The sequence below is a fragment of the Meles meles genome, chromosome 17, assembly GCF_922984935.1.
Source record: "Meles meles chromosome 17, mMelMel3.1 paternal haplotype, whole genome shotgun sequence".
In the NCBI taxonomy this organism is placed as follows: domain Eukaryota; kingdom Metazoa; phylum Chordata; class Mammalia; order Carnivora; family Mustelidae; genus Meles; species Meles meles.
In genome coordinates this window covers 53,124,761-53,139,080 of record NC_060082.1, presented here as the reverse complement: position 1 = coordinate 53,139,080, position 14,320 = coordinate 53,124,761, and the positions used below count along the sequence as shown (strand labels likewise).

Genomic DNA, 14,320 nt, shown 5'->3' with positions numbered 1-14,320 from the left:
AGATTTTTAAAAATTTGTCATAGATTTTTTTTCAGATGCACTTAGGTGTGATTTCTTTTCTACTCATACTGTTAGGATTTACTAAGCATCTTGAATTTGTTGTTTGTTGTATTTAAGTTTTTGAAAATGATCTCTTCATGTGTTGTGCCTCACTCTCTCTCTGCTTTTCTTCAGAAACTCCAAGTAGGAATATGTTAGACCTTCTGACCATATACCATATCTCTCTTCTGCTCTGTTTTGGTTTTATATCACTCTCTAGAAACAAACAAACAAAACCCCCACATGCTCTCAATTTAGAGAGTTTCTGTTGATCTGTTTTCAAATTCATTAGTTGTATATTCTGCTCTGTCATGTATCTTGTTATCCAATGAGTTCTTAATGTGTTTTTTTTTTGTTGTTCTATAATATCTCTTTTCTTCTTTTTGATAGTTTTTTAAAAGATTTTATTTTTAGAGAGCGTGAGAGTTGGGGGGAGGGGCAGAGGGAGATGAAGAGAGAAAATCTCGAGCAGACTGCACTGAGCGTGGAGCCTAACTTGGAGCTTGATCTCAGGATCTGACCTGAGCCGAATCCAAGTGTCTGGACAGTTAACTGACTGAGCCACCTAGGCACTCCATCTTTTTTATAGATTTTAAATTTCTGTTTACCTTTTCTTCAGTATTTCTGTTTTTTTTTTTTTAAAGATTTTTATTTATTTATTTGACAGACAGAGATCACAAGCAGGTGGAGAGGCAGGCAGAGAGAGAGAGGGGGAAGCAGGCTCCCTGCTGAGCAGAGAGTCTGATGTGGGGCTCGATCCCAGGACCCTGGGATCATGACCTGAGCTGAAGGCAGAGGCTTTAACCCACTGAGCCACCCAGGCACCCCTCTGTTTTTTCCCGTATTTTTTGATCACATTATTCATAGTCATTTTAGCTTTCTTGTCTGCTAACTAGATATTTGGACATCTGTGTGTTTGCTCCTATTTTCTCTCTGTATTTTCTGTTATCATATGATTCTTTTTCTTTGCATGTCTAATAGTTTTTTTTTTCATTTTTTAAATTTAAATTCTGGTTAGTAGCATACAGTGCAGTATTGGTTTCAGGAGAACAGTGATTCATCACTTACGTATAACAACCCCCAATGCTCAGCACAGTGCCCTCCTTCATAGCTATCACCCATCTAGCCTGCCCCCACCCACCTCCCTCCATCAACCCTTAGTTTGTTCTCTATTATTAAGAATCTCTTAAGATTGGGCGCCTGGCTGGCTCAGTGGGTTAAAGCCTCTGCCTTCAGCTCAGGTCATGATCCCAGGGTCCTGGGATCGAGCCCCACATCAGACTCTCTGCTCAGCAGGGAGCCTGCTTCCCCCTCTCTCTCTCTGCCTGCCTCTCTACCTGCTTGTGATCTCTGTCAAACAAATAAATAAAATCTTAAAAAAAAAAAAAAAAGAATCTCTTAAGAGTAATTTTTTATTAAATGCTGGCTACTGTATAAATAACTGCAGAGGCTCCAGATGATATCTCCCCCCAGAGAGAACTTGTTTTTTTCTTCTGCTGTGCTGTTAGAGTGCTCAGTCGTTCACTTAAATCCATTCAGGAACTAAGCTGGATTAGTGTTGGGTTGCAGAGTTGGTAGGCCTCAGTCTCCTCCTGCTTCTCATCGACCCTAGGTTGTAATCTTCCAGGAATTGCAGTTGAAAGCCAGGTAAACCAGCATGAAAGACTGTGGGGATTTCTCCTTTGCTGCTGAGAGGTTTTTGGTACGTAGTCCTTAGCCTTTTGTCTGTGCTGCTTAAGAACAGGCAAATGGTTTGAGGGGGAGACTGAGTCAGAAGCCTTTTAAGTCTCCGGTTTTGTCACCTAAGGTCTGTGTGCCTGTAGGAGTGGTGACTGGTGTAACCACTTTGGAGCAGTTTGACTGTATCTGGTCATGTTGACAACACATACAGTCTGTGAGTCTGCAGTTCTGTGTCTTGGTATATAGTTGAGAAGTTCTCACACATACACAGGGGAAAATGGAAACATTTTAATCCTTTCATTAAGAGACTAGATAAAACAAAGCATATTCCTACAAGCAAGTACAATACTGCAGGAAATGAATGCATTACATATCAGCACTGTTCAACAGAGATTTCTGAAATTATTAACGTTCTGTATTTTTGCTGTCCCAATACGGTAGCTACGAGTCGCATATAGTTTTGTTTTTTTTTTTTAAGATTTTATTTATTTATTTGACAGACAGAGATCACAAGTAGGGAGAGAGGCAGGCAGAGAGAGAGAGGAGGAAGCAGGCTCCCCGCCAAGCAGAGAGCCCGACGCGGGGCTCGATCCCAGGACCCTGGGATCATGACCCAAGCGAAAGGCAGAGGCTTTAACCCACTGAGCCACCCGACAGACAGAGATCACAAGTAGGGAGAGAGGCAGGCAGAGAGAGAGAGGAGGAAGCAGGCTCCCCGCCAAGCAGAGAGCCCGACGCGGGGCTCGATCCCAGGACCCTGGGATCATGACCCAAGCGAAAGGCAGAGGCTTTAACCCACTGAGCCACCCAGGCGCCCCCGCATATAGTTTTTGATACTTAAAACGTGGCTAGTGCAACTGAGAAACTGAAATTTTAATTTTATTTACTTTTAATTTAAATGGCTATTTGGAGCTGTGACTACCGTATTGAATAGTTATAGCAGTAGATCTTTATCAAAAATCGTAATACTGGTTTTTATAAAAAAGCAAGATACAGTATGATACCATTCTCGTAAATTATTTTTAAAGATTTATTTATTTTAGAGAGAGAATGAACGAGCATGTCAGCTGGGGAGGGGACAGTGTAAGGAGAGAGAGAGAGAGAGAGACTCCTCAAGGAGGCTCCCTGTTGAGCAGAGTCTAATGTGGGGCTCGATCCCAGGACACTGAGATCATGACCTGAGTCAAAATCAAGAGTTGGCCACCCAACCAACCAAGCCACCCAGATACCCTATAGTACTTCAGAACATTTTTTTAAATAAATGTGCAGATAGGGTCACTTCCCAGGGGTAGACAGTTAGATCAGAGTGGTTTCTGCACATTTATTTAGGGGCGCCTGGGTGGCTCAGTGGTTAAGCCGCTGCCTTCGGCTCAGGTCATGATCTCAGGGTCCTGGGATCTAGCCCCGCATCGGGCTCTCTGCTCAGCAGGGAGCCTGCTTCCTTCCCCTCTCTCTGCCTGCCTCTCTGCCTACTTGTGATCTCTCTCTCTGTCATAAATAAATAAATAAATCTTTTAAAAAAAAAATAAATAAATAAAAGCACCAGCGTGGAAGGATATATGTACTAAGATATTTACTGCAGTTGTATCATAAGAATTATTTTGACTGGTAGTGAGATTCTATAACCACTTTGGCCACATGTCTTTGCACAGCTGTATCCAAAACAAGAGAGAACATACTTTCCTATGTCGTATTCTTTTTTTGTTTTTTTGAAATAAAATTCACATAACATAAAATAACTGTTTTAAAGTATAATCCAGTATAGTGTATTAATCCATTTAAATCCTAACCGTTTTAAAGTGAACAGTTTGTATAACCTCATAGCTTATTCTGAAAAGAAAAGCAAACATCTTTCCTCAAGAATCCCCTTGAAACAGTTTCTTTTCTGTGCTTGGATTGGGTGGATTTATACATTAATTTGGTTCAGAAACTCAGGCCTAAACTAATAGCAGCTTTTCCAAAATGTGCTTTGTGGAGCTCTGGGGTCACGAAGGTCAAAACTGTTTTCATAATAGTGGGATATGAATTTGCCCTTTTCATGTTCAACATTTGTACTAAGTGGTACAAAAACAATGGTGGGGGGGCACCTGGGTGGCTCAATGGGTTAAGCCTCTGCCTTCAGCTCAGGTCATGATCTCAGGGTCCTGGGATCAAGTCCAGCATGGGGCTCTGCTCAGCAGGGAGCCTGCTTTCCTCTCTCTCTGCCTGCATCTCTGCCTACTTTTGATCTCTGTCAAATGAATAAACAAAATAAAAAAACAAAAACAAAAAAACAATGGTGGGTAAAACTGCCAGTGCCTTAGTACAAATCAGGGCAGTGGCCCCAAACTATACTAGTAATCATCATATTTTTCAGTGCCACATGCAGTGAAACAAACAAAAAGCACTAGTTTCACTGAAGAATGTCTTGATAAGTAGTAAAATTTACTAATTTTGCTGAGTGTTGACCTTTGAGTACTTTCATTGTCATACTCTGCATGACATAGGAAGTCCACAAATAGGCACTTTTGCCAGAAAACCAGAGGACCGTGATTAACTCAAGGAAAGGCATTTGTGCAGTTGAGTTGCAAGCTGACCTAACCATTTTTTTTCATGGAATATCATTTTTCCTTGAAAGAATTACTCGGAGACAAACTATTCAGATTCGTATACTTGACAGTCATTTTCTCAAAAAATGAACAAATTGTCCCTGTTACTTTATAGAAAACAGCTGTAACAGTATTTGTTGCCAGTGACAAAATTCAGACTTTCAAGTCAGAATTTTGGAAAATTTCTGTCCAACACCTAAAGCTAAAGAACTTTTCTTTTGACATCTCTGGTGATGTGAAAGTGTGATTTTTTTATACTGTATAATGAAATATGTCAACATTTGGAAGATCTGCATACCTCAGTGAATCGACATTTTCCAAATGACTGATGCATGATGTTTCAAAAAATCAAGCCAGACAATAGATTTGCAAAAATTAAATACTAATTTTTTGGGGAAGATAGTTATTTTCTTTAAAAGCATACAATGCCATTGTATTCTCATGAGAGGGTGAACGAAGGCAAATAGTGTCTTAGTATTATAAAGATTATTTGACTCTGAGAATCCCCTGAAAGGACCTTGGGAATCCTCTAGTATCCATGGTCCACTCTTCAAGAACTGCTGCTCTAGAGAAACTCATACAGGTGCCAAGACAAAACCTATAAGGTTGTTCGTTGTAGCATTGTTTGGAATAATGAACAACAACTTTATCCTCACATAGGGGTATTGGATACATGAAATATTACATGCCTCTAATGTTATGCAGCAGTTAGATGTCAGTCAACACAGGTATCAAAAGCAATGCCCAGTAAATAAGGCAAGGTTGAAAATATATGTGTGTGATATTATTTATAAAATACTTAAAAACATAGGAACCAAATAGTGTGTTTTTTGTAGGTTAAGTACAAATAACTGTAGAAGAATTTTAAAAGAATGTGCTGGAAGGATATATGCCATGGTAGTGATTACCTCTGAGGACGTGAGATTGTTGTACTGGTTTTATCTGTAATGTTTTATTTCTTCACAAAATAAAAACTAGGATAAAATATGACAGAGTATTAACAATTGTTGTACTAGTATGAAATTTTAGAAATTAGGTATTTTTATGCACTTCTTTGCATTTTCAAATAGTTTACAAAAATCAAACATGACTAAAATATAAGTCGCTAATTTTTACTGTCTTTCTTAAGCTTACATTATTGACAGGAACACAGATTAAAATAAATTTATGGAAAAAAGGACAGACTCTTACATTTTAACAATTATTAACTGTGAAGTATATCATCTTTTGCTTAATAAGTTACAGAAAACTTAGCAATACCCTGTGTGGAGAGACTTTGGTGCAGTATAGTCTTAAATGTTTCTGGTGGAGACCATTCTATTTTTAAAGCAATCTTTAAGTGATTTTAAAGGCCATAATAGGGTTTATCCTCTTTGATTTGTTCATCTAACCAGTAATAATTGTTACATTAACTACTTGTTATGCAACTATTAAATAAGTGTAAAGACCAAGTAGCACTATGGAAAAATGTGAAAAATATGAAGTATCTTAAGTTTAAAAAGGGGATAGAAAATTATCAGTCTGTTGTAATTATAATTATTTAAATTAAGGGATCATGTTAAATTATTTTAACATGTTGGGGTTATGAGACTTTTTCTCCTTCAGTACTTCAGAATTTTTCGATACTATTTTATTTTGAATACTTTATTTTTTATTTTTGATGTATGTGATGATTGGGCTTTCTTAAAATGCTACCTTGGAACTTGTATCCTCCAGATCTCAGCCACTCTCCTAATTCTTTAAACCTTAGGCAGAAATTAAACGTCTTCAAGAAGCCAATAAGGCAGCTCGGAAGGAAAGACAACTGATTCTGAAACAGCAGGAGGAGATAGAAAGGATCCGACAGACCACCATAAAGTTACAGGAGAAGTTAAAGTCGGCAGGAGAGAATAAATTGGTAAATGACACAAAATTACTATTCGTTTTCTGCCTCATGTTGCTTACTAATGCCTAATTCTGCCTCACTTTCTCATCTGATGGGTATGTTCATCCCAGGACTGTGATCGTTGATAGGTGAACTAGAATAAAGTTCTATGTATGTGCCTTCATGTATAGTGAGAGTTTTTTTTTTCCCCCACAGAATATTCAAGTTTTGAAAGGGATACATAGTTCATATAATAGTTGAAAAAATATTTTCCATTTATGAACTCATTTGGGACAGAGAGCCTTGTTCTTGCTTGTCAATCCAGATATATTCCTGATAATTAATGAGAGAGACTGTTCTTGCTTTTGTTATTTAATTTTAGCTATACAGTATTAATATAATGATATAAGAGTCAAAGGAGGTATTCAGATAAAAGCAAAATTTAGATCTATTCTGAGACACTGTAAAGTGTCAGGGTAGTGTTAGAGAACCCACACTGCATAGTTGTATAGTTAAATAAATCATGGCATTTTCTGCCTTGATTTTTAAAATACAACTTAAATTTTGAAACAATCTCAAATTTATAGAAAATTTCCAACACTGTACAAAGAACTCTATCTTCCTGAGTTGAGAGTGTGACAGTTCTCCAGTTGTCACAATAATGTGCTTTTATCAGAAGGTAAGTTCACAATCACGTATTGCATTAGTTCTCACATCTCTCTAGTCTCCTTCAGTCTGGAAAAGTTACTTGACTCTCATGATCTTGATACTTTGGAAGATTGCATGCCAGTTATTTTGTAGAATGTTTGTCAACTTGGATTTGTCTGATATTTCCTCATAATTAGGTTCAGATTGTGCATCTTTAGCTGGAATATCACGGACATGATGCATTCAGTCAGGTGGTGCCCTATTTTGATTTATCCCATTACTGATGATGTTGATTTGATCACTTGATTAAGGTGGTGACTGTCAGACTTCACTATAAAGTTACTTTCTTTCCCTTTGTAAATAATAATTATTTTGCATGAGTTATTTTGGGACTATATATGTAAGTTTCTATTCTTCATTAAACTTATTCTTTTATTTATATTCGTATGGACTTATAGATTCCTGTTTTATTTAGTGTTAAATCTGTTACTATAATTTTTTTGGTGCTCTCTTTGTCCCAAGTCAGACCATTAGGAGCCTTTTCAAGTTTCTGTGCGCTTTTGACATGTCTCCGTCAGTCTTTGAGGCATTTCCATGTTTTCTGCAACAAGACATCTCAGGGTCATCTTCTACCTTCCCTGCCCCAAACTTGGAATCAGCTGTTCTCTAAGGAGGAAAGTTATTCAGAAACCAAGATCAGGTGCTAAGCATGCTCATTACTCTTAGGTTTTTGGTCCTCCTAAGAGCAACAAATGTAGACAATATATATGTTTATGTAGATGTAATAAAAAATTCATTTTGCATGTATGTTTATTTCTATATGTACATATACATACAGTATGTAATATAATGAGTTCATACCCATCCTTCCGTTCCAATCCATAAGTTCCATAAGTTCCATTCTAGTTTTCTCTCCTTTTTTTTTAAGTTCAATTAGCAAACATATAGTACATCATTAGTTTTTTATTTAGTGTTCAGTGATTCGCTAGTTGTGTATAACACCCAGTGCTCATCAGACCATGTGCCCTCCTTAATGCTGGTTACCCAGTTACCCCATTCCCCCACCCTCTCGTTTTCTCTTTTTTGAAACTTCCTTCTCTGATAGACAACTGGTTAACATCTCCCTTAATATAGATAATGATTTGATCATTCTTCTGTGTAACCCATCTCCCATAACCACTGCCACCCCTTTCCTCATGTGGATATCCTCACCACCCCTGGTTTCTGATTCCCAAATCAAGCTATTCCACCATCTCCTTTCCCTTTTTCGGTACTCTCCTTACCCTTTCTGTACTCTCTGGGAATGCCACCTCACTCTGTTTGGACTTGTGACATGCCATGTAGAACCACTCCCCTGCGGACATCCTCATTGTTCCCCTTGAATAATAACCCTCCTGTACTAGATGCCCTCTTCATCTCACTCTAGTGGGAACACACCTCTTTTGGTCCCCTTGTCCACCTCTGCCTTTGCATGGACCCCTCCCTTGCTCTGTTCCAGCTAATGCCTTTAGGATTGAATCATTTGGGAGGTAGAAGGGGAAGGAGAAGACCTCTGCTATGTGTATTGTTCACAAAATAAAAATGGTCATGATTGTCCCTACTCATCTTCCTGAAAAGTTATGAGACTAAATGACTATTTGTGGGAAAGACAAGCATTAATGTTAAGCAGTAACATTAAGCATTTAATGTTATTTTTTGCTCATGAGAAATAATATAGCAATTAAACCAATAGTTCTGGATGTTTTCATTATAAACCTTTTAACTTGAGAAAATACTATTTTCCCCATTAGAATTGGAAAGAAAAAGATCCATCCTTCAGTATTATTTAAATAAGCTTATGTGTTCCCTTCATTCTTGTATCTGTACGTGTGTGTGTGTGTGTGTGTATGGTGTTTATATTCCTTTTGAGTGGTTCAATTTAAAAGAAATTAGGATAGTCAAATAGTAGATTGCTAGTAGCAGAAGATTTTTTAATTTTTTTTCAATCTTTTAAACAAATTATACTTTGAGGGGGCACCTGGGTGGCTCAGTCAGTTAAGTGTCTGCCTTTGGCTTGGGTGGTGATCCTGGCATCCTGGGATCAAGCCCTGAGTCAGGCTCCCTGCTCAGCAGGGAGTCTGCTTCCCCCACTCCCTGTACTCCCCACCCCCTGCTTGTGTTCTCTCTCTCTCAAATAAATAAAATAAAAAAAGAAATGATAACTTTGTGATTATATAAAAATATATGTAATATATATTTAACAAAATCTGTATTTTAGCCATTTTTAAATGTGTGATATAATTTTATCTTTTAAGTAATTCCTTAATTGCAGCTATTTTACAAATATGGTCTTGAAGATAAACTTAATTTTGAAACAACAATGTTTAAAGTTATTTTGAGATCTTAAATTCCAGTAAAATTATAAAATTTTACCCTCTTTTATTTGCAGGACTCTCATAGTGATGATGATACAAAGGATAATAAGGCAACCAGTCCTGGCCCAACTGACTTGGAGACCCGTAGTCCTTCCCCCATTTCAATTTCCAGCAGTGAAACTAGCAGCATTATGCAGAAATTGAAAAAAATGAGAAGCCGCATGGATGAAAAGTAATTTTTTTTAATAAATATCTCCTGTTCATGTTGAAAATGATAGCAACAAATATTTTTAATGTACTTCATTAGATTAGACTGATACAATATAATATTTTATGAATTCAGTAGCATTTTAGCAGAATTGTTAAATCAACCTGGAAGTCAGTTAACTATAGATCTTATTATAAAACACTTATTATAAAACAAATTTTCTTGTTTGTAATACAGTTAGGTTTCTTACTTCAAAAACCAACATAGTAATGGCACATATACCCAAGACAATGTTTCCATCTTTCTTTTATTAAAAGCTAAAGTAAGTGTGAAATTCATACCTTCTCTGAAATCTGAGAATATGTTTACTGACTTGGGGAAACAATTAATGGTATATCCTGAGATATCATCTTGTGGCTCTCTGACCACTCTCAGTCTTAGGTCAAATAGAAGTTTTAATCTATAAGTAGTTGTGTCTCCCATCCAGGCCCGACCCTGCTTAGCTTCCGAGATCAGATTGCTCATTTGAAACCAGAAAAACTGAAATTCTCCTAGGATGTTAGATTTGGTGGCCAGCCATTCTTCTAAAACATTTCTAAGTATTATTTTTTTAGAGGCTCCTTTAAAGAAAACTACTTCTACTTAAATGTAGCTCAGTTGTATGTCAATGTTGACCATATAAAGTTACATTTATGTGGCAGTTTACTCTTCTGAGTATACATTTTATTGAAAATGCTTGTGAAGTATCTGCTCGTGAACCCTATCCTTGATTTTATAACCACTACCTTCTTTAACTATGAAAGACCCATTAAAAAATTGGGGGTGGGGGTATATGCTGTGGTGAGTGCTGTGAAATGCGTAAGCCTGATGAGTCACAGACCTGTACCTGGGGCAAATAATACATTATATGTTAATGAAAAATTTAATGAAAAAAATTTTTAAATTAAAAAACATTTTTTGAAGATTTTACTTATTTATTCGACAGAGAGAGACACAGCAAGAGAGGGAAAACAAGTAGGGGAGTGGGAGTGGAAGAGGGTAGGTTTTCTGCTGAACCGGGAGCTGGATACGGGGCTCGATCCCAGGACCCTGGGATCATGACCTGAGCCGAAGGCAGACACTTAATGACTGAGCCACCCAGGCGCCCCTAGAAAACCATTAAAATTTTTTGTTGACTGCTATTTTATTTTGTTAACAGTTTTACCCCAGTTGTAGCTTGATATCCTTTGTCACACATCACCATATTTAATAATGCTCTATATTTATGAGCATTAACCTATGGTTTAATTAGTTTCTGAGCAGTCAAGCAGTTGTAAATCAGGCCTTACTTACTATAGGTACAGTGTTATATATTAGCCCTTCATTGCTTAGTTAAATTGCATTTCCTGACTTTAAAATACCTAAATTGGTTATGAAAATAAGTTTTAAAGAATAAATACAAATTTTTAAAATATAAGGGGGCAGAACCAAATATTTATAAGCATGTAAATATTCCTTTTGGATGATTTCATGGGATAAACTAAATAAGGCTTTTTCATATAGGAATTTATTGAAATGTAGACTAAAGATGCTTTCTTCCTTTCCTGATAAAATTTCCCCATAGTCTGTATACGCATACTGTTTTGCTTCATGGATGTTTGAATTCAGAATAGTCTCTTGTGAATTTTTATAACTCACTTGACATTTTGTATATGCCTCCAAATGTCTTTGATTGGTAAATATTGGAGGAAAGACCACTTCAAGGGTAATTTCTTCATTGAGCCCTTGCTCATCAAGTAAGGTCTTCATTGCTGGTCTTTATAAATAATATTCTGATAATTTTAATCACATTTGTAGAAGAAACTGCCAATCCTAAATCTGTTTAGGAGATGAGTCAGTTTACGTGGTGCTTATTTCAGATTTGGTTAAAGCTTTAAAAATTCTAAATAACAAATGGACTTGAATTTATTGATTTTGTTCCAACTTTTATTAATTATTTTCTCAGAATCTGAAATATTAAACACATGGGTTTTTTGTATTATTGTTCTACCTTCCTTTGTCAGCTACTACAGGAACCATTTGAGCAATTTATCAAAGAAATGGGCTTTGAAGTATTCAGGGACTTGATTTGTTGTTTGAAGCAATGCAGTTGTGTCTGTGGGTTGGGATGGGGTAGGGACAGCAGTGGCAAAGGAATTATTTTTAATGTTTTATGATGGTGTTGAAATTTGAGGATAAACTGGAGTATTTTTCAAAATTAGCAATGCACTATAAAGTTAGAGTATTGTTACGTGATACTTTTTAATGTCTAGAACAAAACATTGTGAAAACTGGTTTTTAAATACCATTCAGATCACCAAAACTTCACAATTAGATTTCCTATATTGGAATGTCAGTAAATAGAGTGAGTTAATTTTATTGTCGTTTGCTACAGTAGACACCTAGAAACAAAATCATTTGAACCTTTGATAGTAGACATTATTATTTGTTGTGTAGATTTGCAAAAGCAGTCTTCCAAGAGATTAGTATTTTATTGATAGAAAACGCCTGTCAGAAATCAGTCCTCCCTCAGGAAGGTTAGCTAACTTTTGGGAAGAACTTTTTCACTGTATGTTGTTGCTTATTGTTAACCCTCTGAATTCTAATTCTGTGACAAATATTTTTCTGAAACTATCAAGCTTTTCTTGGCTACAGTGAAAGACTTCCTTTTTTAATGTTTCATTGAGACAGCGATGCCTTTGTTAAAGTTTATATTTCTGATCTGTGGCTTTTCCTGACCTTTTTATTGGTCTGACATATATAAATAATTTCCATTTCTCACTGTAGTGAAAAGCAAAAGAAATTGAAGTTGGGGGCGCCTGGGTGGCTCAGTCATTAGGCGTCTGCCTTCGGCTCAGGTTGTGATCCGGGGGTCCTGAGATCAAGCCCTGCATCGGGCTCCCTGCTTAGTGGGAAGCCTGCTTCTCCCTCTCCCACTCCCCCTGCTTGTGGTCCCTCTCTCGCTGTGTCTCTATCAAATAAATAAATAAAATCTTTAAAAGAAAATAAGTTTAAGTTGTGAAAAAGATTAGTCATAATGAATATATATTTGCAAAAGCCATAGACTGAATAGCCCTGTCTTTTTGGTACTGTTGATAAATGAAATCTGAATTTTGTTTATTATGGTGAGGGACATTATTTACAATATAAGTGCATTTTTTATAATCCTGAAACATGTATTCATGAAGAAAACACTGTGCAGTTGACTTTTTCTGTTAATTTGCCAGTTCTATTTCAAGAAAATATTTTACTGGGCAAATGAAACACAGAAAGGGTGGGGTTATCTTCAAGGGTTAAAATAGGACACAGTGCATTTTCTCTTTTATTGAATAGCAGCTGTTCTTCCATATTATTTATTAAATATATACTTGTTCTTAGCAATTATTTACTGGGAAATGTGTGAATGTATTAGGTTCTGAGAGATACGAAGGTGAATCAAACATAAACCTCGCTCTTAAAAAGCATATGCTCTAGGTGGAAAAAAGAGAAAATATCAATCCTGTAGAGAAGTATATATAAATTAATTGCTAAGGAAGTTCAGAAGAGGAAGAAATTTTTACTGAAAAGAATTATTTCAAATCAGTTTTCAATGGATGAGTGTTCTGAGTTAAATATACTTTTGAATTAGTAAGTACTTTATAGCATAAAAGAAGCAAAAAAAAAAAAATCCCACACACATAAGTTATATTTTGGTTTGATCATTGCAGACCAAATTAACATGGAAAAATGAAGTCACAAAACTTCTCACACTTTCATTTTAAATATTTAAATATTTTATTTACTTAAATTTAAATATTTAAAAATAGTCCCAGTTAGCTTAGAAACCACTAAATGAGATTTATTTGGTTTTAAATAATCATAAAATTTAACAGATATTGTATGACATAGCTCTGCCTAACAATATTTGTGGTATTGTCTGGTCAGTATTAAAATCTTCATTAATCTGAGTTTAAAAAGTTAAGGATTTGCAGGGGAACACTTTTGATATTCCACTGAAGACATTTTCCTTAGAATTTTAAAAAATGTACTAAATACTGTTGCCTTAAATTAAAATTTGCCTGTTTTTTGGTTTTTGTTTGTTTGTTTGTTTGGTTTAGTAGGCTCCATGCCTAGTATGGAGCCCAAAATGGGGCTTCAACTGGTGACCCTGAGCTCAAGACCTAGTGGAGATCAAGAGTTGGATGCTTAATGACTGAGCCATCCAGGCACTCCTGCCTTAAATTAGAACTATAATTTCTTACAAGGTTCTAGTCTAAGTGCGGTAGCTGAATAAATCCTAATAACCTGATAATGATTTTTATTTTCTTTAGTTCCTAGGTTAGGATTTTGTCTAAATATATGCAAATTATTATGTATTTTAAATATAAGCAAATTATTAGACAATTTTAAATTAAAGAATAAATTTTGTTTCGGAAAAATTGCAAGATGACATCTTCTTGTTAAAAGATTTACTTATTTTTGACAGAGTGCCTGCATGCGTGTGCAGACATGCAAGTAGAGGGAGGGGCAGAGGGAGAGAATCTCCAGAAGACGCCCTCCTGAGCGTGGAGCCCAAAATGGGGCTCAGTCTCATGTCCCTGAGATAAAACTATGTTTCATTTTTATTTATCATAATAATAGATTTAATTTGGGGTCCAGAAAGAATTTTAAAATGATTTAAAGTGTTAGGTTTTTCTTTTGGTTAATGTCTTTCAGAGGCAAATTATTTTACAACTCAAAATTTCATTTAAAATCTACGTCATAATTTTGCTCCTTCAAATGATAGCACGGTTTTTATAATAATGTTGGAACACAATCTACAATTATACTAACTCAATGGAAAAAAAAAGTTCTCATTTATGTCACATGGTCTAGCAGTGTTTTGAAGAACTTTAAAAAAGTGTGAGGAGCTACTTGAATGGAGAAAGAAAGCATTATAAAC

At 36.0% G+C, this 14,320-nt stretch overlaps 1 protein-coding gene across 3 annotated transcripts in view; it reads left to right on the top strand.

The window, feature by feature from the left end:
* Positions 1-14,320, top strand: part of CEP350 (centrosomal protein 350) — a 154,375-nt gene that overhangs the window by 93,293 nt on the left and 46,762 nt on the right. For all 3 annotated transcript variants that reach the window (XM_045982217.1, XM_045982218.1, XM_045982216.1), the window contains exons 26-27: positions 6,058-6,204; positions 9,248-9,405. In XM_045982217.1, coding sequence (XP_045838173.1) covers positions 6,058-6,204; positions 9,248-9,405 — 305 coding nt within the window. The remainder of the gene's footprint in view (positions 1-6,057; positions 6,205-9,247; positions 9,406-14,320) is intronic.